Below are 22830 nucleotides of genomic sequence, written 5' to 3'. Positions count from 1 at the left end.
GGTGCCTGAAGGAAGCTGGGGTGGCTGGTCATGCGCTTTGCTGGCTACAGTCATTCCTCTCAGAGAGATGCTTTCAGGTTCAGCAAGGGACTTGTCGCTCAGCAAAGATGCCATTAGATCAGGGAGTGCCTCAGGGCTCGGCTCTTAGCCCCACTCTTTTTAATCTTTATATGGCCTCTCTGGCAGAAGTGGTACAATCATTTGGGGTGGAATTGGTGTCGTACGCCGACGACACCCAGCTGCTGATCTCTTTATCGCAGAACTCCTCCAACACTCCTACCAACTTTAAATCCTGCATGCAGGCACTGGGAGAATGGATGGACTCCCACTGTTTAAAACTCAATGGTTCTAAAACAGAGGTGCTGGTGGTGGGGGGAAAAAGCGATAACTGGTCAGCTGAGTGGTGGCCTTCTTGCTTGGGTCCTACTCCTACCCCCTGTGAGGAAGTAAAGAACTTGGGAATCTGGATGAATCCCTCCCTCTCGTATGATGGCCACATTAGGCGTCTTGTGGGCAAATGTTTTGGAGTTCTAAAGACCCTAAATAAAACTTTAGACCTATTGCCCCTTGCGGCCAGAAGGACTTTAACACAGGCACTGGTGACCTCGCGGTTGGACTATGGAAATGTACTGTTCCTGGGGGCAACCGAGGGTAGCCTGGGCCGCCTCCAAGTCATCCAGAACTCCGCCGCCAGGTTGGTGCTGAGAAGACCTAGGAGGGCCAATTCTCAGAAGGCGCTAGATGCGCTTCATTGGTTGCCTGTGAAGAAACGGGTACGTTTTAAGTGCCTACTCTTCTGTCATCGGATTGTCTGGGATAGGTCGCCCGCGTATTTAAAGGATCTAGTTAGCCGGTATGAACCCTCCAGGACCCTTCGTTCGGAGGGGACCGGTCTGCTGACAGTCCCCAGGATGAGGAAGGCCAGAATAGGTGGTCGCTCTTTTGCGCTCCATGCAGCTCAACAATGGAACAAACTTCCCATGGCCTTGAGACTCGAGAGTAGTGAAGCGCGGTTTAGGGCCTTGCTGAAAACTCACTTATACACAGCATAGACCTCTGGTTTCTCTCTCTTGCTGGTTTCTCTGCTAGCTTAGCGCGGGGACATGCCGTGATGGCATTACTGTGCGCTTTATAAGCTCTTTATTATTATTTATTATTTTCAATGTAGTTGCTTTAAAAGAGGAGTGACATGATGGTGCCTAGGTTGATGAACAATCAGACTTGCGGCCTGATTTTGTACCATCTGTAAACGTTTGGATAGATAAGGGGGATGCCAAAGTATAACGAAATGGCATAGTCGACATGGGACATGACCATGGCGATGATCACCTGAATCTGAGCTTCATGGGTAAGAAGTCTGCAGATCTTTTTTTATTTTCCTGAGTTGGAAGAAGCAGGTGGAGATCACCTACCCAATCTGAGGCTTCAGAGTGAGATCCTGACTGATTATTACCCCGAGACTCTTGGCCGAGCTAGGTGGGGAGGGGACTGACCCAGCTCCCTAGGCCAGAAATAAGGGCCCCATGGATTTTTAGAGATGCCACCTGTTAAAACAAACTCAGTCTTATCCGGATTAAGTTTTAGATTGTTACTGTTCATCCACTGACTAATGAACAGCATGGTAGATTGAAAGGCATGAACCAACTCCGAGGAGTTGCTTATGGGATAAATACGTTGGAAATCATCAGCATATGATCACTGATGGGGATATTGAGAAAGGCATAGAGGGACAGTGAAGTAGGACAGGGTAGGGGCACTTAGGACATGCTGAAACATAGAAAGGGCAGCGCGAGGACAGACGCCTGAGTGTCACTGCTAAAAGCTAACCGAAAGAAATCTGGATGAACGAAGGGTTGCATTCACTGCGGCTGCCGCAATCAAAAAGAGTGTCAGCACGCTCAAAACAAACACGACACTGAGTTTACCATTGAAATAACGTCACCCCAGCCCCAAACGGCTTCAAGAAATCGGAAGCAGATATAATTGAACAAAAACGAGATGAACAACACACTCACAGAGACTGCGACATAAACAAACCGAAAGGTGTATCACAAAAACGCCACAAGTTTACAGATACAAGAAACACAGTAACCTTTAAAATCAGAGGTACCCAGTCAAGCCCTGATGAAAAACCCAACAAACTATCATCGGGTTTGGAAACGCGTCGGCTGTTTCTTATAGAGTTCATTATTGTTCGCAGAGGGGTCCATAAGGAAATTGTATTATGTGAAATGTTTCCCCTGCGACATTAGTCCTACACCAGAAAGACTGAATACATAGGACTGATATGTTTTTAAAAAAAGAACTGGTGTACTGTTGTAATGTGAATTTTGAATCGTATGAAGTATGTATATGTCAACATTGATTTGTTTATGCCTTATTGGTTAGATTCGATTCTTTCCAGTTATCCATGATTGTTGTATGTATTGTAGTGTGTCAAAACTTGGACATTTGAAATTGTATAAATGTATCTAAGTCAAATGATGAAATAATTGATGATAAATGCAGGCATCTACGAATAAGTTTACCTAGATGCTCAGGGCTCTCAAAAATAAATAGAGTAGCCCAAAACAAAACCGAGACCGAGTCATTATTACTTGATGCAACATAGTAAGGGCAGCAGTGGGACACTGATCAGGGTCACAGGAAATGGCAGGGTGGCCTTGGGCATTAGAAGGGGTGCTCGCTAATTAAATACAGAATTAAAAAGCCACAGGAGGTTACCCGTAAACCAAGTTGAGACCTGGGTAAATAGTGTTATAGCAAACAACAACGTCTCAGTGTGTAATATTCAAAGGCAATTATGTAAAACGTGCTACACAGGTATTAAAGAAAGAAACAAGGAGTCATAAATGATTTTAAGAAAAATGTGTAGAGCGGTCTCTATTTTGAAAGAATGAATACGAATAAAGTATCAGCACTATTTACATTATATGTGGGTGTAACCCATGCAATCTTGTGCACTACAGTGCTTGTGCATAAAAGTTAATGGCGCAAGTGACAAGGGAAACAGCGAAAAAACAAAAAAAGCGGTGCAAAAAGGATTGTACAATTACTTAAATGGTTGCTAAACGTCTAAAATTATTATGAAAAAAGCGAATCATCAACAAGTTAAAGAACTAAGAACTGCAATAGATGCGCTGAGTGGTCTACGCCGTTTCGACCTGTGGTTGGTTCGGGTCATCTTCAGGACCGGGTTACAAAAAAAAGCAATTCCAAGGGATAGTACTTCAATATATGCACCCAAGGTCTGGTGTGCAGGAGGATCCAAGCGGATGAACGAGGTGATGCACTACCGGTCTGTGGTGCAAGGGGAATTTCGTATACAGAAGCTGGTGTGTAGGTCCGGGTTTCCGGATCGCATATGGAACAGTTGTTGGGGTGGGGGGGGGGGGGGGTGGGCATAGTGTAGTAGTCAAACAAGGCCGGCGTCACGTTGAGGACGGTCAGGCTGGGTTGATGACTCAGTAATGGATACAAGTAGCAACCCGAGAGGATTGCGAGTATTCCCACTGAATGAGAGAGACCTCTGGAACGTGACGTTGGGTCAACCCGGAGTAACACAGACCTAGTCTGGACATCTTCACTGTGATGCTGGCCTTGTTTGACTACGCCCCTCTCCCGCAACGACAGTGCCATAAGCGATCTGGGCACCTGAATCTGCACGCTAGCTACTGTGCACAAAATTCCCCTTGCACACCAGACTGGTAGGGCATCACCTCCGTCCATCCACCTGGATCCTTCTGCCCACCAGACCTTGGGTGCATATATTGAAGTACCATCTCTTGGAATGCCTTGTTCCTTAACAGCCTTGACAAATTCTGTTGCACCAGTTCCTGAAGATGACCTGAACTAACCAAAGGTCGAAACGCCGTCGACCACTCAGCACAAACATTGGCATTCTTGGTTCTTTAACTTGTTGATGATTCTGTGTTTTCATAATAATTTTTGAAGTTTAGCAACCATTGGAGTAATTGTACAATTCTTTTTGTGCCGCTTTTTAAAAAAGTTTCTTCGATGTTTCCCTTGTCTCACTTGTCATTTGCACCATTCACTTTTATGCACAAGCACAGTAGTGCGCAAGATTGTATGGGTTATGGTTATACCCACATATTATGTAAATAGTGCTGATACTTTATTTGTATTCATTCTTTCAAAATAGAGGCCGCTCTATACATTTTTCTTAAAATCATTTATGTCTCCTTGTTTCTTTCTTTCTGCAATTACTGTGCACGTTTTACATGATTGCCTTTGAATAGTACCTATTAAGACGATGTTGTTTGCTATAACAGCTAACTAAATACAGCATGAGTTTTCAGAGGGCACAAGGAAACTGGGACTGGCACCTAAACACAGTGTGTCTGCTTCTTGGAAGCAATATGGCACAGTAAGAGGGCACTAAGCAGCTTGAGGAGGCACTCACTGAAGCACCATAAGTTGCTACTAGGACAAAGTGGAGGGCAGTGGCGGCTGCTTCGGAACGGGGGTAGTGAGGCAAGAGGGGTGGAAATAAATGAAAAAAATAACAAGAAATAAACGTACCTTTTAATTCTCCGCTGCCTCTCCTCCGTCTTCTTCAGGTCTGCTATAGCACAGGAAGCACTCAGGCTTCCGGGCTCTCCCAACTAATCGGGACACTGCAGAAGCCGCGCGCTGATTGGTTTGTGCTTCCTATTTGGATGCTCAGGCAGTGCCTGTGGAGGCTGGGCATGTCCTCCATGGGGCAGTGCAACACAGCTCAATGGAGAACATGCCAATAAAAACTGTCATGTGCACTTAGAGGAGTGCAAACCACGCCTCACTCTGCTTGGCGTTATGGAGTTCAGCCCCGCCCCCACTTGACTTCGAGTGCCAGAGAGAGAACTAAAATGATAACGTCCTGCTATTATCATTTTCTTTTTCTTTTGCACTCTGCTTAAATAGCGGTGGGGCGACACTCTTCCGCCTTAGCGGAGGAGCTGCCACTGATGGAGGTGCACCGGGGCATAGTGTGGGGCACACCAAGGAGGATAGTTGGGGGAGCGAATGCACTGCTAAAACATAGTGATGACAGTATCTTGGCACAGGCTGCAGGTGGATATGAGAAATATAAGGGGTTGCAGCAGCACTGAGGCACAATTAGCCTCTTAAGTGCTGCGTCGGGGTGTTGGCCGACGGCAGCACTACCTCCCCAGTGCTGCGCACGACCATTGGACGTCCATTCAGCACTAGTTCCAATGGACAGCGCAGCACTGGGGAGGGATATTTGCGCCGCATCTAAGGTGTTAGGCACACCCTATATCACATGAGTGATTCTGTGCGAGGTGCTTTGCATTGTTTTGCCTTCCAAATTTGCTCCTTACTGAAACAAACTTCAATTTTGCTGAAGTCTTCCAAATCTTTTGGTTATGGGGCTAGTTGAAAGAATTGGGGCAGATTTGCAAAGCATTTCTACAATCACACACACCCATTCAGCGTTTGCAGCCACAAAAATGCTTTCTCTAGCTTACAAATCCAATTTTAGGACTTATGGGGCCAGATGTATCAAAGGGTTTTACCCATTACCCATTCTGTGTCTATGGGAAAATATGTTCATGCATATGGGCCTTAAACTTTTGCCGACTCCTAAAATGGAATTCCGACTCCATACTGATTCGATATTTGGAATTGGCAAGTTGTAGGCGTCCCTTCCAAATACCGATTCTGCATGTGATGTATCTTTACATTGAAAAGTTACTCCTGAATTGAAGTGGTAATCCATTTGCAAAAGAGAAATTATCCCCTTCTGACCCCTTTCACTTTGTGTATGTCCAAAAAAAGTTAATTGGGGAGAAGGCAGTGATGAAAAGGACCACTGCCAAGTCTGAAACAAGTCTGAAAAAAAGAAACGTATTTTTTTAACCGCATCGCTGCGGCCGTTATTTTTCCGGTACGCAGCTTTTTTCTAAAAGCCGCGTTAGATGACGAGCTCAGCTCGTCATCCGCACACGACCACTGTGGCTGATGACTAGCTGAGCTCGTCATCAGCATCGAAGGGGTTAAGCGCAGGTCCGTCTCCTTTATGAAAAACGGCTGCATTTAAAAATAAATAATAATAATGTACTTTATTGAAAGGCAATCACAAAAATGGTCTGCTGACCCAGCAGGCTTCTATCTCTGTGATAGCATCCTGTCTGAGTGAGTCACAATTTGCGACGTACCTCATTAATCTTTGTGAGGTGGATTGGAGTATGACCTATTAGTACATATCTCGGTCTGTCAAGTTCTTTACTGGCTGAATTAGATCTGATATTTCTTGATGGAATGCAAGGGTGGATAAGCAACAGCTTTCTAATAGGAGTATGTCTGCAGGTCTGTTGGTGAAGTAGGGAAACTGAAAGTCTCATTGCCAGGCTAGATTGATCACATGCATGTTTGGCCGAGCACTGTGACGAGAGGGTGCTGGTGGCTCAGAAGTTTAAGAAGCCTATTGATAATCTAATACCAGTGGAGTTTGAAAGGCCTTCTGATGCTAGGTGGACCGTAGGTTGCAAATCCCATAAGGGACCAGGGGCCATATGTATGAAACTTTGGTTTTGCGATTCTCATATAGCGATTTTTTGCGAATTGCTATTTGAGAATCCCAAAACGAGCTGTATGTAGGATTCGCAAATAATTTTGCGAATCCTACATATTCCTGAATTGCAAATTGCGATTCGCAATTAAGGAATACCTCCCCATTCATTTCTATGTGCCTAGAGGCCCATAGGAATGAATAGGAAGACATTCTCAATTTGCGATTCTCAATTAGAGAATCGCAAATTGAGAATGCAATTTTAAGAATGCCAGGGTGTCAAAAGGACACCCTGTTGCATGTTACAATATGCATGTGTGCACATGTGGCACACATACATGCCCTAATGGCATGTATGTGTGCCACATGGCACTTTGAAAAATGCAAAAAAGTGAATTTTTCAGAATAATCGCAAATCACCACCAACTTGAAGTTGGTGGTAATTTGCGATTCCTCAAGGCCAAATTACACTTTTTCTATGCGTCTTGCATTGCATTTAAGGAATAGCAATTTGCGATTCCTTAAATGCAATCGCAAAATAAGGAATCACAAATTTTGCGATTCCTTATTTTGCAAGGAAGTTTTTCTTTAATACATACCCCTGAGCCAAACTGCGATTGCAAACGACGAAATTCTGCGAATTTCGGCGTTTGCAATCGCTATTTGGAATGATACATATAGCCCCAGATGATGGATTTGGTGTTTTTTGGGGCTTTTAGGCTCATTAAGGTAAGTCTCCTAAAGGGCCGAGCTAAACGCTGAATCAACATGCGGATGTTTCATCTGCATGTTCAATGCAAAACCAAGTCAAGTAATGTCTGATCTGACCTTCAATCCATCTGCCGTTAAAAAGTAAGTTAGGGAATTATGGTTTCATATATGAAGGACTGGATATGATGCCAGATTGATGCCATTGAGGCAGTCGTGGAAATAGAGTCAAGTGGTAAATTTTTAAGACCGTGATGCAAGAGAGTAGGGCAGATCAGGTTGGAACATCAAGAGAAAATGTATAGTTTCTGTTGGGGTGTCCTCATTGGTTCATAAATGATTGAGCTGAGCTGGATCATAAAGATATCCATGGAAGATACATTTACGTACAATTAATTTAAATAAGATTTATTTTCCGCCACTACTGTGACCCTTATGGATCAATTCTGTTGATGATTGAAGTATTTCGGATATGAGATTCGGGACCTGATCTTTCCACAACCAGCAGATCATTCAATGTTTTCTTACAGGTACTGGGAGGAAGACATTTAGATATGGCGAAGGTGGGGATTACCCCTGGGACAGCTCAGACGATGGCACCTGAACCCTTCACAATGCTCCATAAAAGGATGAATGCAGCGGAAGAGCAGACAAAGTCGCTCCTCAAAGACCTGGCCAAATTAGGTGTCAACACCCAGAAGTAAGCATGCATTCGTTTTCGCGATAATCTATTAATTTGATGGATTTGCCATAGGGAGTAATGAATGATGCTAGAAAACGTGAATGGAATGAATTAAGGATAAATTATTACTCCCATCTTTAAAAATTTTGAGTAGTAGTAGACGCGATCGACCGCTGTCAATCTTAACTAAAAATATTGATGTCCTAGCTTTAATTTTCAATGAAGATTGGTGGCCCTGGGTAGGGATGAGTATTAGTTGTCCTAGGCCAAAATGACCCTTGATAGTCCAAGGTGGTAATAAAGGTCAGTGCCCCCAGGCGGTAATGAAACTTAGTGATGCCAGGCACTAGGGACCCTCACAATAATGACTGAGTAATGAGTACCCCTGCCCTCAGTGAGTAATCGACATCAAGGGCCGTCATTTTGATGAGCCCTTCTGGGCATAAGGATAGATCAATGTTTATACACGTTGGCATGACATCCTCTGTAGCTGAAAAGCAACACATTAAGTATTAAATAAGAAATAAAACTGTTGTTAAAAAGATATATATTCTCTGTTGGTATTCATAAACACCTGGAGAGACTGAAAAAAAATCTTACGCTGTTAAAACTATAGGGAACTTTGCCATTTTGTAGCATACTTTGCTACTTGTACCCGTGTTGTGTTTATTTTTATTTCTTCCGGCCTTCGTGAACATCGTTCAAAGTTGAACAAAAAGAAAACATTTTCTCTTTATAAAACGTAATTCTCTGTGGGGAGGGAAAGTGCCCCAAAGCAATTACTTATTTGTGATTGCTTTTTAACGTGTTTTATAAGGGTTTATGGAGAATGTCTTGCTTAAGAGTTGAAGTGAAGACCTGCTTGGCCTCTCCCAAATGTTGCCATGATTGTATGTAGGCCTTTCTGCCCCAACCGCCCAAATAGGGGGTGGGGGTTCACTATCCAGCATGTCTGTCTCGGCTCCCTTGCTCATTTATTTTCCAATACACATACATGAAGGGTGTTGCACTGCCAGCATCTGATTGGCATGCAACTGATGGAGCGGTAACTTCTTCTGGTAATTTCTCAATACAAAACCCTCATGCTACCTCTAATTTACCGCTGAAAAGGTGTTGGGCCCTTCACACCATGTATTACCTTCAGGAGGCTTTAATAATCATGAACAGTCAAAAATGCAATTATTAATTTAAGCCAATAAAGAGAGTTGTTGAGTATTTAAAGGGTTTTATTTTCAAGTCAAAAGTTAAGTTTTCTCTGACCCTTTATTCATTAGTGAAATATCAATCAGGTTACAGAATTTGGAAAACAGAAAAAATAACATTAATACAGAACATATTACAGTCTGCATATAAGCATAACATGTAGGAATGTGGCACAAAATGTCATTCAAGACTCAAAGAGTTTCTAAGAAAAATATAGTCTTGCAAGGCTATTCAAAAATCAAATAGTTTGCAAAAATCTCCCATTAAGAGAAATAAATGCATAACTCAAATAAATCTTTTCAGACCTAATTAATTAGTCAAAGCATAACTTGAAGTTTAGCATCTATTTCTATTTAATCAGCTGCACTCTCTGTCTGTCTGTGTCTAAAAAGCAAGCAGGGAGTGAGATAGCCCCTCCTTCACCAGACCTCAAAGGAATGCGGCCAAGATATGACGTGGAAGCAAGAAACCTCCCCCTGACAGTCCTCGGACGCAAACCCTCCCTTCAGCAATCTCCCGGGACGTTTCTCGTACCTAACCCATAGAAGCCTAAGCCAAAATGAGCAAGAAGCCAGCTGAGCTGAGAAAAGCCAGCCCCTCCTCCGGAGAGGTCAGTTTTATACACAACATTTTGGCAGACTACACAAAGATGTAACATCTTTCAGGAAAACCTGTACGTTGATTGGTTGGTCATGAGGGCATGAGTTTGCACTTTCCTGACACATTAAAAAAACAGTTTTAACAAAAGAAGTATACATGAATAATACATTTATAAACATTTGCAACATTTACTAGGGAAAATGTTTCATTTTAATTCTTCCTTCCTTTTCTCAGTGCAGTAGGACGGATACTTTAGTTAGCTGGTACATTGGCACAATCACAAGAATGTACAGTTCAAGCTGTCCTTGACTCCTTTAGGAAGGCTGGTACAGTCTGCGCATGCTCTCTTCTCTTTCAAAGCAAGCCATAGCCTGGTTTCACAGGCAGCCATTTAATGGTAGGCCCCAAAATAAAACAAACAAACTGATAATATTAATGTCATGTATAAATGTTTACCTAGCCAAGCTACTAATGTAAAGCAGCTTTTCTATTATTTATGACAACATGGCAATGTGCAACAAAGAAAAAGAGATGTTATTAACTGAAAATATTTATCAAAATATGCAACAAGTCAAAGTCTTTTACGACAGAAATAGTGGATTTAGGGATGAGCTGGGAAGAGAGAAACACATTCTATTAATCTTCAAAGCTAAAAAGGCCACTTTTCTCTACATTGCAAAAACACATGTTAATTCAGCAAAAGCAACTCAGACTGAATAGGCCTCACTTTCATGTTTTACATGTGCTATGTTTTTTAACTTGCACCAAAATGTGTGTGGCAATTTAAATGCAGTTTGTCTGAAGCACAAAAAATAAAACAATGCCTGACTGCAGATGAAATCTGCTCCATCAATCCACCCTTCTGATAATTCAAAACATAATAAAATTATTTTTAATTCATCACACATATTTCCATATTTCATTTTCAAAAGTGATTTTTTTTTTTTTTTTTTTTTTGCGAAAGCTGAGCATATAACAACTTTACTTCTATTTCTAAGGCAAACACAAGTCTATCTGTAATCAGATCATATATAGCCAAGCCCAAATGTTTTAGTGCAGAGTTCTGTAAGTAGCTTCTTGGAACAGTTTGTCTTCTTTAAAATAAGTAACTAAAATAATAAAAAAGGAATTCAACAGGACAGTTTCAGCATTTCTTTGCTCTTTGTCATCAGCTTGCCATCAGAATGGCTCATTGGCATTCTGTACCTTTTCAATGCAAATTAGACTACTTAGGTGCTGAGAAACTTGGACAGAGCACCATCAATCCTTTGCACTTTTTCAACCAATGCCTTTCACTCTTATCTTCACTTTGATCATATTAGGATGTTTCACCACAGCATGGGTGGGCATAGAATGTCATAGTGGGTTGCTGCAGTGGGTGCACTTGACCATTCGTTCTTTGTCCAGCCCGTCATGGTGGTTGTGCTGCTGAGTGGAGATAACTCTAGAGTCTCAGGGGGACTTTCGGTGCATGGTGAGTGTGCAAAGGATTGGCAGACCAGGCGCCCAGCCTACATTGGTGCACCTCCTTGGCCTGGTGTGCATGGAGACAGCACTGAGAGAGTGTTGAAGCGAGGCTGGGAGGGCTGGATCGGACAGAGGGTAGGCAGAGGTCTCCACTCAAATGCATTTGAGACGGCTAAAAATCATTGTGCTGGGTGTTTATCCCTTTGCACATGCCATGACCTTTAAGGTGCTTTTGTATAAAGACGGCAAAGAGACAAAATGACAGACCTCGGCTCACTTATTTAATTATTGTGCACTGGTACATTCATATCATGTACCCTAAAGTGGGTCACAGTGGACAACTAAGCCCAGGGAAACACCATTACAACGCAGTCATTACAATGCACTACCTTTACAACGTGGGTGTTACAACGTAACTGCATTTACATTGCATGTTATTACAACGCAGGCATTACAGCACATGTCACTGCAACGCATGTCACTACAACGCATGCCATTACAACGCATTATAAGGTAAGTTTTGGGGATTGTTTAAGTTTTAGGTTGGGTATGGGTTTTGGGGTACATGGGAATAGTAATTTTTACCCCTACACTATCCAACACTTACCCTACTGTTGCACTCACTGGAGTGGGAATAGTATTTTTTACGCCTACACTATCCAACACTTACCCTACTGTTGCACTCACTGGAGTTAGAATAATAATTTGTACCCCTACACTATCCAACACTTTCCCTACTGTTGCACTCACTGGAGAGAGAATAGTAATTTGTACCCCTACACTATCCAACACTTACCCTACTGTTGCACTTACTGGAGTGAGAATAGTAATTTTTACCCCTACACTATCCAACACTTACTCTACTGTTGCCCTAAAAGTATTATGCGTTGTAATGGTATGCGTTGTAATGGAATGCGTTGTAAATGTAGTTTCTAAAAATGCGTTGTGATTTCATGCGTTGTAAAATCATGCATTGTAATGGATGTTGTGATGTGAATACTGCGTGTTTGTGTTGTAACGTGTTGTAGTGAATAAATGCAGTTCTGGTCCAAGTAGTTTTAATGTGGGTTTACTCCATGTAAGATATTACAGCGTCCTATTCCTTAGCCCCTAAATCTACACTAGACCCGCTAGGTTTGAGGCACCTTGAATAACGTGCACCAGCAAACCATAACTTCTGTTACTGCCTATAGCAAACCAGACAAGGCAATACACTTTTAAAATGTCAGGCCTTCTGGCTTTGTCTGGTTCTTTAGGAACACAATTTCTGAACCGCAGCCTTTAGTAATGCAGGTTACTTCATTTGAAACCAACATCCTTTGGTGTAACCCAACAGCAACAACATTTGCAATTCACCCTTGATAAGCCTGACCTATTTCCTTTGGCACAGCTTCTCAAAGTCCCAGAACTAGTATTTCTTATTTTTACTTCAGGTTGCATAGCAACCACTCAAATCTCTCAATAGGCCCTATATCCAGGGCATTCACAAGAGGTCACCTCTAGGAGTAGCTTGAACATGAGCTAAGCACTGCCTGGGCCCATCACTCTTCCTCCTAAATTATTTTGGGTGAGCTTCTTCTCCCTGCAGGATGGTTTTTTGGTCATGGCCCTACTGCATTTGTTCCACCCAAACCAATACTAACACCTTGCCGATGCCCTACTCACTCCTTGGCACCCGCTGGCAAATAAGGACATATGTATGTGCCTGTGGCATATCAGGCGATCCACCACCACCACCGAGGTGATTGTTGGAAACAGCCACAGGGAGAATCTTTTCTTTTACCTTTTAAACAATTTGATGCAGCCTGCTGGGCCAGTATTTACTGCTCCAGTCCCTTGGGTTTGCTGCAACACACAATCTGGACAGTCTGTGTGTCTGATTCCTCTATCTGCACATCTGTTCTGCATCAGCTCAGGCTGGTCCTTCCTCTGTCTCCCAATGCTCTTTTTCTACTCCCTGAAGATGTCTAGGGACTTGCACAGAAGCAGAGTGGTGGTTCCCCCTTCACATCCACCTCCAACATGTCTTGAGTGATGCATTGTGTGAGGTCCTAAGCGGTGCATGGTGGATGCATGTTATAGTTTGCTCACTAAACTATAACTTTTGAATCTTCGTGTTTTTGAGGTTTTAAACATAAGTTTTTTTAAAATTAAATCACCCAACTTTAACTTCACTTTAACCTTTTTTCTAACCAGTGTATTCTAGGTTATTTTAATTGTAAACTAAGATCTTTTTACCATACCTAACTATAATGTCACTCTAACCTTTGTATTTCTTCAGTGAATGTCTAGATCTTGTTCATCATTTTCAGCCATCTACCCTGCAGCGCTGGGCCTTCGCTCTGAGAGTGGCCGCAAGGCCTACGGTTACCCACCAATGAGCACCCAACCAGTTGGTCACAGGATAGGCTCTTAAGTCAATGCCATCACAGTCAGCCAACCTCCTGCTGCACACTTCCAAAGGCCTTACTCGGTGATGGGTTGACTCTGGGTCTGATCCAGCCCAGGCCCTGCGCCCAAACCAACAACCCTGTTTGCGGCCATCTCCTATCAGACACCAAACCCACATTGCATTTTTTGCACTTAAAAAAAAAAAAAAATACCTGCACCACAGTATTCCCACGGTACCTGCCATACAAGTGTCTCTCGTCTAGTTTCGTTGCAATGTGCAAGCTTCCCCTGTTGAAGCTTGCACATTAAAGTGGCATCATGGAGGTGATGCTTGAATGGTGGTACCTGTTGCGATACTATTGGACTACTTGAGAGGGCTGCTCTGGGTCGCACAAGAGTACTGTTATACACATGTTTTGAAGTTTTTACATATTTTGCTAATTTTGGCACCTGGGTCCCACCCACACAAGTATCAGGGGGTCTGGGTGTCCATACTATACCCTTTGTGTGTGTGTGTTTTTTTTTTTTTTTACAAGGGCTCAGGACACTGGGATTACCCAATACATTTTTCTGGGCCGCGGCCAGTCAAACAAATAGTTTGTTTCCATGGTACTGAAAGGGTAAACAGGAGTAAAAGCTCCCTTGGCCAATCAGAAGACCCTTATTCTTTTAAGGAACTGCAGGACTCGGGCAGGACCAAACGTCCAGATATACCTAACTTTTTTTACTCCTACAAGACCAACCTGAGCACATCAAAATAAGAGAAACACTTGCCCTATTGAAACACTAACCTAACTATAACTACACAATGGCGACGAAGCAGGCCCTGGGGACATCCATTCATGATATATATGTATGACATAGTGGCATCCAAGGAATTAAGTGAGGGTGTGGAGAGATTAAATTAGGTGAAGGAACACTTGATAGTTCATCTATTACTTTATGTCCGCAAAAGTGCAAAATAAAAACGGAGTGCATTTTCATTTCGTTTTTTCCATTATTCTTTGGCCATTACACTGAGAAACATTAATGTACATTTACCATGTCACTTCTGTATATTTCCTGCATTCCCTGAAGACTTTACTTTAATTCTGCAGAAACCTGTGATTTCTGCATATTTTAGGACAGTATAGTTTCCCAAGGATTTGCCTTACTCCTAAGGGGTCTTTATCTTATCAATGCTTTGCTTAAGCAAGCTCAGGGTCTTCTATTTCCCAAGTATTGCTGAGGACCCTCTGAGGCTGAACAGGAAATAGTCAAACCAATGGGAGGGCCACCCCTTGCACTGCCAACGCGGGTCACTGTATGCATCAGGGAGGACCTGACAGAGGTGACTATCACCTTGAAATATTTTCTAATGAAGTAGTTTGCTCTTGCAGCTTCCATCACTTTTCTTCGAGGCCAGGAGCACCTTCAGAATCCTACGATGCTATCCCCGCGATCCATTCCGTGGAGACCTTTGCGGGTCACAGCGACACCGGGCTCAGGAACGATGAATCTCTGGTTAACCGCTTGTGCCACATGGAGAGCATCATCCAGACTCTGAAGCTCAATATCTTCAGACTGCACACCGAGAAGGAGCTGAACCCCAGGCACTCTGGTAAATTTGCCGGCTTTATGAGGGACGGGCTTGTGAGGTGCAACCTTTAGGGCTAAGGGCACGGCGGGGCTAATTATGCCTAGCCTGGAGATGGTAGGTCTGTGTGAAGCATGGGCTCTGGATACGATGGCTATGGATGGTAAAGTCTGGCGATGGGTAGACTGCGCATAGTATGTTCTATTGATAGGATACTTGGAGGTGGCATTGGCTGACGATGGGCAGACTGAAGCTTTCTGAGGGGACTGGTGATGAGCAGATCTGTGAGCATGATCAGACTCAAAACGTGAATATTGGGTACTGTGGTAGCTGTAGGGAATGCAGCTGATCTTACCACCGCCTCCTTTGCAAGCTGGTAGACACTAAAGTGTGAATACCTTGAAGGAAGAGTGATCAGCTTATTCCATGTCATCACAGGCACTCCTACCAGTCCAGTGCCTTCATGACAGAAACTTTTGCATTCTAGGTATTGCAAACTTGGTTTGCTTCTGGTGAATTTATTAGACTAAAACATCTGATATTCATTTGTAGGTTGGAAGTCCAAGATTAGAAGCTTTGCCACTTATGGCACGGAGTGAGATGGTCACTGTACCTGGGATTGTTACATGTCCTTTTTCTGCAATATATTTGGTCCGAATCACATGGATTTGGAGCCCAAATAAGCTACCACCTCTGAAGCCCAATGTATGTGAATAATGGTGTTTCGTACTCAAACGGACTGCCCCACTGACCAATCCCACTGCTCGAGCTTACTTTTGAACCAATTGATCCTAGGCTCCTGCAGTGCTTCAAGTAATAAGAACACTAATAACTATAGCATCCGCCCCTTCCTGTCTTTATCATTTATATACACATTAAAAGGGTGCCCTAGGGACACCCATTCAAGGTACATACATATGTATCAGGCCAGCCAAAAGGTTGAGTGGGTCTCCATTTTTAGACTTACAGGGTTCAATAGTAAATATTCTTTAAAAAAAATACATTTTTATTGTAAAACTCGGCTCCAAAATAGCACACATCAGTCGGCATCAGAAGTTCATTGGCAAATACAGACAAATTCAATCAAGCAAACCCCCCCCCATAAGCACCCAGAACAGCCTTCCCATGTCAATCAAGCCCCGAGGAACACTCCCAATACAATAAAAAACACCATTTATTATCCCAAACCATCCTCCCCCAAACAGGCAGCCCTCCCGATCCGTACCCTCCCCCTCACCCATGTCTTAAGGCGTCCATTCCCCTACAAGTCAGTAGGCCACTAAGCCCCAAAAGAACCGGGTAGCCTGCCCCGTTGATATAGACATTTCACACAGAAGGTAAGGTGACGCGAACATGGAGTCACTTAATCTGGTACAGACCCAGTTGGGGTGTCCATCCACTCCCCCTGTACCGCCTCCTCGAATAGTAAATATTCTTAAGTTGGTCCCCGTGCCTCCTGATTTTGCTGCCTCCTCATATTACAAGAACAAACCAGATTGCTCCTACCAGAGGCTGGTGATCTTGGAGGTGGACAATGGTGACATTTGATAGGACTAGCCATCACTGCTGACAACGACCCTTCAGGAGGAGGGTGTATAGAGCCTCACCGCCTGGGACTCCCTTCCTTGGCCTGCATATCGAGGAACGAGGTAAGGTGTCCGGTTGTCCTGCTCCTTGCAAGGCCTGGAAGCCTGTCACATGTAGCAACTGATCCCGAAACATGATGGGTGATGAGAAGGATAATACCTCATTGGCACTGGATAAAACCTTTCCCACTGCATTCCCTTCTGGTTCCCCTCTTAGTATGTACTGCTGTGCTTGCTGCTTCGTAATACCAGCCTGCATCCATTGCAGCTCAATGAGGACTTTTAATAGGTTTCTGGTTTCCTTTTATTCACCAGGGAGGGACCTGATGGATTTTCCCCCCATTTTCCATGTGCCGGTTAATTTTCATGTAAAGGGCAATTAGTGTTGGCAGAAAGGCCACTTGCCCTGAGAAGGATCCCAGATCTGAGAGAATGGCGAACTCTTGTTCTTGCCGGAGCGTTATCTTGGAAGGTCATTCACATTTTTGGCTGTTCAACTACAGAACCTTCAGGTTCCCCCTGCTCCAGAAACACCACTTAGAGCCTTGCTCATCCAACCTGTGGTTTTCATGCTGCCCAAACATTTTTGCTCGGCTCTTGTTGGTGTTCTATGCTTTGTGTTGGCCATTGATATTTGACCCCACCATCACCTCCACACAACTCTTGCTGCCCGTTCTTGATAAGACCCCCATTCCTTCTACAAACCTTTGGTGTTGACGCTGGTATTTGTACTGATTGCCAGGTTTTGGTGCCCCCATTTACCTGATGATCATATTTGTATGATGTGTGTACTGACTGCCAAAGCTGGTGATAACCCCCCTTGTTGGTGTTATATCTCACTACTGACCATTAGTTTTGGGTTATGTATAACAACACTACTGACATGCATGCTTCGACTGGCTATTGTTGTGTGCCCTGTGTGAATGGTGTGCCGGGTAACTGACTTTATCGGGGTGTACAGCAGTCAAACCATTTATGTAATCTCGTGTTTAGGAATAAAGGATTTTGTGATTGTTTTTCATTTATTGCATACAGTGGATATACACCCTGTACACAATAATCTTCTCTCAGACCAGTTGCAGGCGCAGCTGGCTGCTATGCAGGAAGAACACACGCGGGAGATGAAAGCGGCGCAGATAGAAGTGATGCGTCTTCGTCAGAAGCTGTGTGAAGAGTGTGAGGAGAAGGCAATGGTGCAGGACGAAAATGAAAGACTAAGCGAAGCCCTGGAAATTGCAAGTGCAACAAAAGTAAGTAGAAAGCACATGAAAACTGAAGTATTCATTTGTCGAACCTCTCTGCCTACCTCTTTTTGATCTCTGGCTCTACGTTTGTCCAACTTTTTCAGAGCTTCTTCCAAATTCAAGCTTTGAATATTCACCTTCTGCATCTGCCTTCACGTCCAAAAGCTCCTTTGTTGCGACTCCTTTAGCTGCTTTATATATCCACCTGACTCAAGGTATTCAACTTCTAATGTGACATCTGAAAGTTTTGTGAGGGAGCATGCCAGAGTCTAGGCTATTCCCCAATGGAATTCTTGGCAATCCCAACTGTGGCAACAGACCCCCAGAGTTGATCTTCCTAACCCAGTAGATGATCCTCTCAATTCCAGACTCGAAACCCAGATCCTGCAACTTTTCCCCAATCTGGTAGTTCCTCAGGCTTTAAGTATACAGCTCGATAAACGTTCTCCTTCAGGCACTATGGTCAACTTACTACACTGTGGTAGTCGATAGTCAGTCTCTAGACATTTCATGCCCACCACAAGCGACTCTTCCCCCTTAATTCCAGATTTGGTTTTTCCTGGTCTGGCAGCAGTTCTTCTTCAGTCTTTAGACCTAAGTGTCCCACTCCCACAATGGCTCTGATTAACCAAAGACCCAAGCAGGAAATGCTACCCTGTCTCTTCCTGGACAACTCTGACAACAGAACAAGGATTCATTACTTGTACAATAAGAAGTTTTTTTAATCTCTGCAATGCATGCTCTGGAAGTTACTTTACTTTTCTGATAGTCCAAAGTCATTCTGGTCTGTATAATGTCTCCTCCCTTTAGTTGGACGCAGCAGTCACAGCTGAGGAACTGAGAGCCACAAAGAGCCGCATGGGCCGCAGAATCCACGAGGTAAGCAGAGCCAATGATGGAACCATGTTACTTTTTAAACATATTGCACAAAGTGAGGATAGGAACAGCTTGTACCAGGGTAATGCTAAATTTGACAGGAGAATTTGATTTTCTTTGATATGCAGGAAATTGTATCATGGCTGGTTTACTTAGTGCCATACGCATCCTATTGGTCGTTTCAGGGTGTTACTTTAATGAGCTATTTATCAAGAAGTGTTTTATTTAGAGAATAAAAGTGGAACATTTAAGACACCTGTCAGACAGCTAGCCAAGTTGGCAGCAGGAGGTGATGTTGGTGCCCTTGAGGATGGTGCATGAATTAACACAGTTGCATTGTTAAAGTTTTTTGCATAGTGATTTTTGTTTTTGTATTGTTACGGTATGTTATATTATACTCTTATTATGTGTTGTGTTTTTGTATTGCAAAAACAACAATTGATGGACAGAATGCAGAACAATGTCATACATTCATCCCAGTACAGAGATCTGGGCCTAAATCCATAGTTTTTTGCTCAGCATGCCATTCCAGTTAGGACCCAGCCATATGCAAATCAATCTTGACCCTGCGCCCAATGGGAACAGTCCAGCCCGAACTGCAAGGCCAGGTCCTCCATGGACTGGAAACAAGCATCCTAGGACCAGTTTCGGGATTCAACCCAGATCTATGACTGGGGGTGAGTGTCTGAAAAGTTTCAGCGCTCCATCCATCATCTCCTTGTGTTTGCTTTGTTCACCCTAAGTTGGCAGGGTATGCCCAGACGTATGTCCCTTGCTCACTTTGCCACTGGATTCAAGCTAGCCTGGCTGATGAATGGTGTTACCCAGAAACCGGTCCCAGGATGCTTGTTTCCAGTTCAGGGAAGACCTGACTTGGCAGTTCGGGCTGGACTGTTCCCATGAGGCACAGGGTCAAGACTGATTTGCATATAGCTGGGTCTGAACTGATGTGGTGTAGTGAGCTCAAGAATGATGATGGATTTAACCCAGATCTGTGACTGGGGATGAGTGTCTGAAAAGCTTCAGCGTACTGTCCATCCTCTCCTTGGGTTTGCTTTGTGTTTTTGTATTCCCACTCTGCTGTTTTGATTGTCTATTTTGCAGTACTTTGATTTTGTTATTCCTTTGTGTGTATTAGAGTTATATTGCTGTGTTGTGTGTTGAAAAGTGGTATTTGTTCTTCTCTTGTGTGGCGTTCTTGTTGTACCCCCCTACAGTCTTTCTGCTTAAATACTGTCACATATATTACACCGTCCAAATCCACAATCCTGATATAATGGTAAATGGTGCATGCACCAAGCACTGTGCCATTACCCTACCAAAACATGCTTTGTAATCAGGCATGGTTTTGACTGGAGCTATTTCATCTATCTGCTGGCAGGTTAAGGCAGTACTTGGTGCAAAAAACTTTTACTATTGTATTATGAAATCCGGTTTCGGGAGTTTGTAAGAATATTTGTGGATATTTTTTGTGTGCCATTTTTTGTGATGATGATCTGTTCTGTGGGTATTTGTACAGCAGTACTGCGGGTGTTGTGCATGGTTGTTGTGTGGTGCTCTGTTTATTTTGTGTGTTGTACCCTATTACGTTTTAATTGTGTTATGTCCATTTGTGCTTGTTATTATGTTATGTTCTGTTGAATACTTTATGTATGTCAAAAAGGTTGCAACATTTCTAGCCAAAAGAAGCACATGCCTTTAAGGTGGGAAAATAGCCCTGGTCCAAATCTTCTATGGAGACTCCATTCAGCCCAAAACTGTGGCAGAGATTATGGGCCATACCACATAAAGTGAGCTTTGTAAGTGCCAATTTCAGAAATGGTTTTACATAGTTTGTTGTACTTGTTATTTGCACCTATTACTAAAAATGTAAACGTTGGGGGAAACTGAGATCCTCCAGAGCTCTTTATAGTTTCTGTGGGTTAGCTTGTTCATGGAGGTATCTTTTGGTTTGCTTTTCTGCAGTGATATCATTAGTAAGAGGCTGGCTCAGAGGGTTGACCAGAAATACCCCTTTCTGGGTTTCACTGAAAGGCCACTTCCTGTGCCAATGTAACTATTCTCCTAAGCTTTGACGTCACCCAGGGTTGGTTGACTGACCTTGCTGGGAAACCAGCAGCATCTCTGCCCATTAGACCTTTAGTCTGTATTTTGACTCCATCTGCAACCAAGTGACTGGTGGCCTGCAGAACTCCCTCTATGTATAGACTGGTCTGGCTTTCACGGATGATCAAAGCACCATGCCGTCTAGAAGATGATGGAAAGTAGCCAAACATATCTGGTGAGTCCTTGTCAATTCAAAGGGCCCGGGGAGGGGTTTGAGGGCAGGAGTGGCAGAAAGTCTTGTGGAATTGACAATATCTGATGTTTCCTCAGTTTACAGTATTTCCAGAATGAGCTGCCTGAACAGTCCTGCTGTCGGGTCAATGTTATCAGCCTGGAATAGTACCACTGTGCCCTGAAATTGAAGGGTGTATTTAATTTTCTGTGATATGCAGGAAATTGTATTATGGCTCAGTGTGGTATGCAGCCTATTGGCCATTTCAGGGTGTTTCTTTAATGAGCTATGTGATATATACAGCTATTTCTGCTGGCCCTGGCTGTCGGGCTACCTTCAGATGTAGGTTTCCCTAACACTGGCTTGGTTGAACTTGGGAAACGCTTGATCCTGCAGTAGCATTTTCCTTCTCTGTTCTCTTCCAAAGCTCTGTCCCTAGGCTACTTTTGGAGACGGGAACCTCCACGCCTCCAGCCTTTAGTATGATCTGCCCTATTAAGGAGGTTGTACACAGCCAGAAATCCGTCTTTGCGGTGGCACAGGAGGGGGATCAGTTTGGAACGGTGGCTCTGGTTGAAAGTGTGAAGTTCACCTGAGGAGTACGGTTGCTCTTGGGTATGTTCCAGAGTGGAGACCTTGTGGACACTCTCAATGGTAGGGAGATGCTTTGAGTGGTCCTTCTGCTTCCAGCTCTGCCACTTTGTTGTTAGCCTGGGTCCCATATGTGTACCATGTACCTTTTAATTTGCAAAAGAAGGCACAGGAGAACAAATTTGCAAACAAATGGTTCATTGATGGTCTCTCAATGTAATAGATCAGAGTATGGAGCGAATGTCTCGTGATTAGAGTAAAAACGTTGACATGGGATTAAAGCAACATTCGCAGACATCATTTGGGGTCCTGAACTGGGATCTGACTCCTGCAGAGACCAAACTCCAATAATGAGCCCCTTGCGGCATGAGCTGCCCTGAGAGGTGGCACAGAAGGAAGAGAGGTGTTTAGCATGACAAATAACATCTCCCGCACAGTTTGAGGTGTGTTTCTATCAATGCAAAAAAAAAATATTGGATGAAACCAGGGTATCTATGGAAGGACCATGCATGTTTTGGGCCTTAGTATTTCTGCACATTTTTTGCAAGTTTGGGTACCATAATCAATAATACTACACCCGATAAGTACTGCAGTCTAGGGCTGGGTTCTCCAAAATTGATCCCGGAGGGCCGGATCCATGCCACATTTTTAAGATCACTACATTTTCTAAATGGGAATGTGCTACAAAATCTGGCATGGACCAACTTTGGAGAACCCTGGTCTATGGAATCAGTATTTATTGGGTGGAATCTTACCTATCCCATATAACGGGCCAATTGGTTGTAAAAGCCAATATCTCTTTGCTGAGCTCAGAACTTAACTCGTAAGAGGTGGTGAGGGATGCTGGAACAAGCACAATGTAAAACTGTTCTGAAATATGATGCAAGTAAAGGCTGAGTAGGAATGAGGTACAATGGTTTGCAGACTAATTGCAAGAAGCATGGATCTGATTTCCGGTTTCTTGGCGCGCGGCCACACAACTTCACTTTCTGTCTCTAGTTTCTTTGGAAAGGGATCTTCAATGCCAGTCGTTGATTTTAAGAGCAGTGTTCAACTGATTACAAGTGTTAGAGATACTTAGGAGAGCTAATAAGCA

General features: G+C 43.5%; 1 protein-coding gene across 1 annotated transcript in view; it reads left to right on the top strand.

Annotated features, from left to right (window-relative positions):
- The window catches only part of CCDC150 (coiled-coil domain containing 150), a 257953-nt gene that overhangs the window by 5932 nt on the left and 229191 nt on the right, over positions 1-22830 (top strand). The window contains exons 2-5 of the mRNA XM_086944366.1: positions 7771-7940; positions 14963-15183; positions 17817-17995; positions 18800-18868. Of these exons, the coding sequence (XP_086800492.1) occupies positions 7795-7940; positions 14963-15183; positions 17817-17995; positions 18800-18868 (615 nt within the window). The 5' untranslated portion in view covers positions 7771-7794. The remainder of the gene's footprint in view (positions 1-7770; positions 7941-14962; positions 15184-17816; positions 17996-18799; positions 18869-22830) is intronic.

Source organism: Lissotriton vulgaris, chromosome 11 (genome assembly GCF_964263255.1).
Source record: "Lissotriton vulgaris chromosome 11, aLisVul1.2, whole genome shotgun sequence".
Taxonomy (NCBI): Eukaryota; Metazoa; Chordata; class Amphibia; order Caudata; family Salamandridae; genus Lissotriton; species Lissotriton vulgaris.
This window is presented reverse-complemented; position numbering and strand designations above follow the sequence as displayed.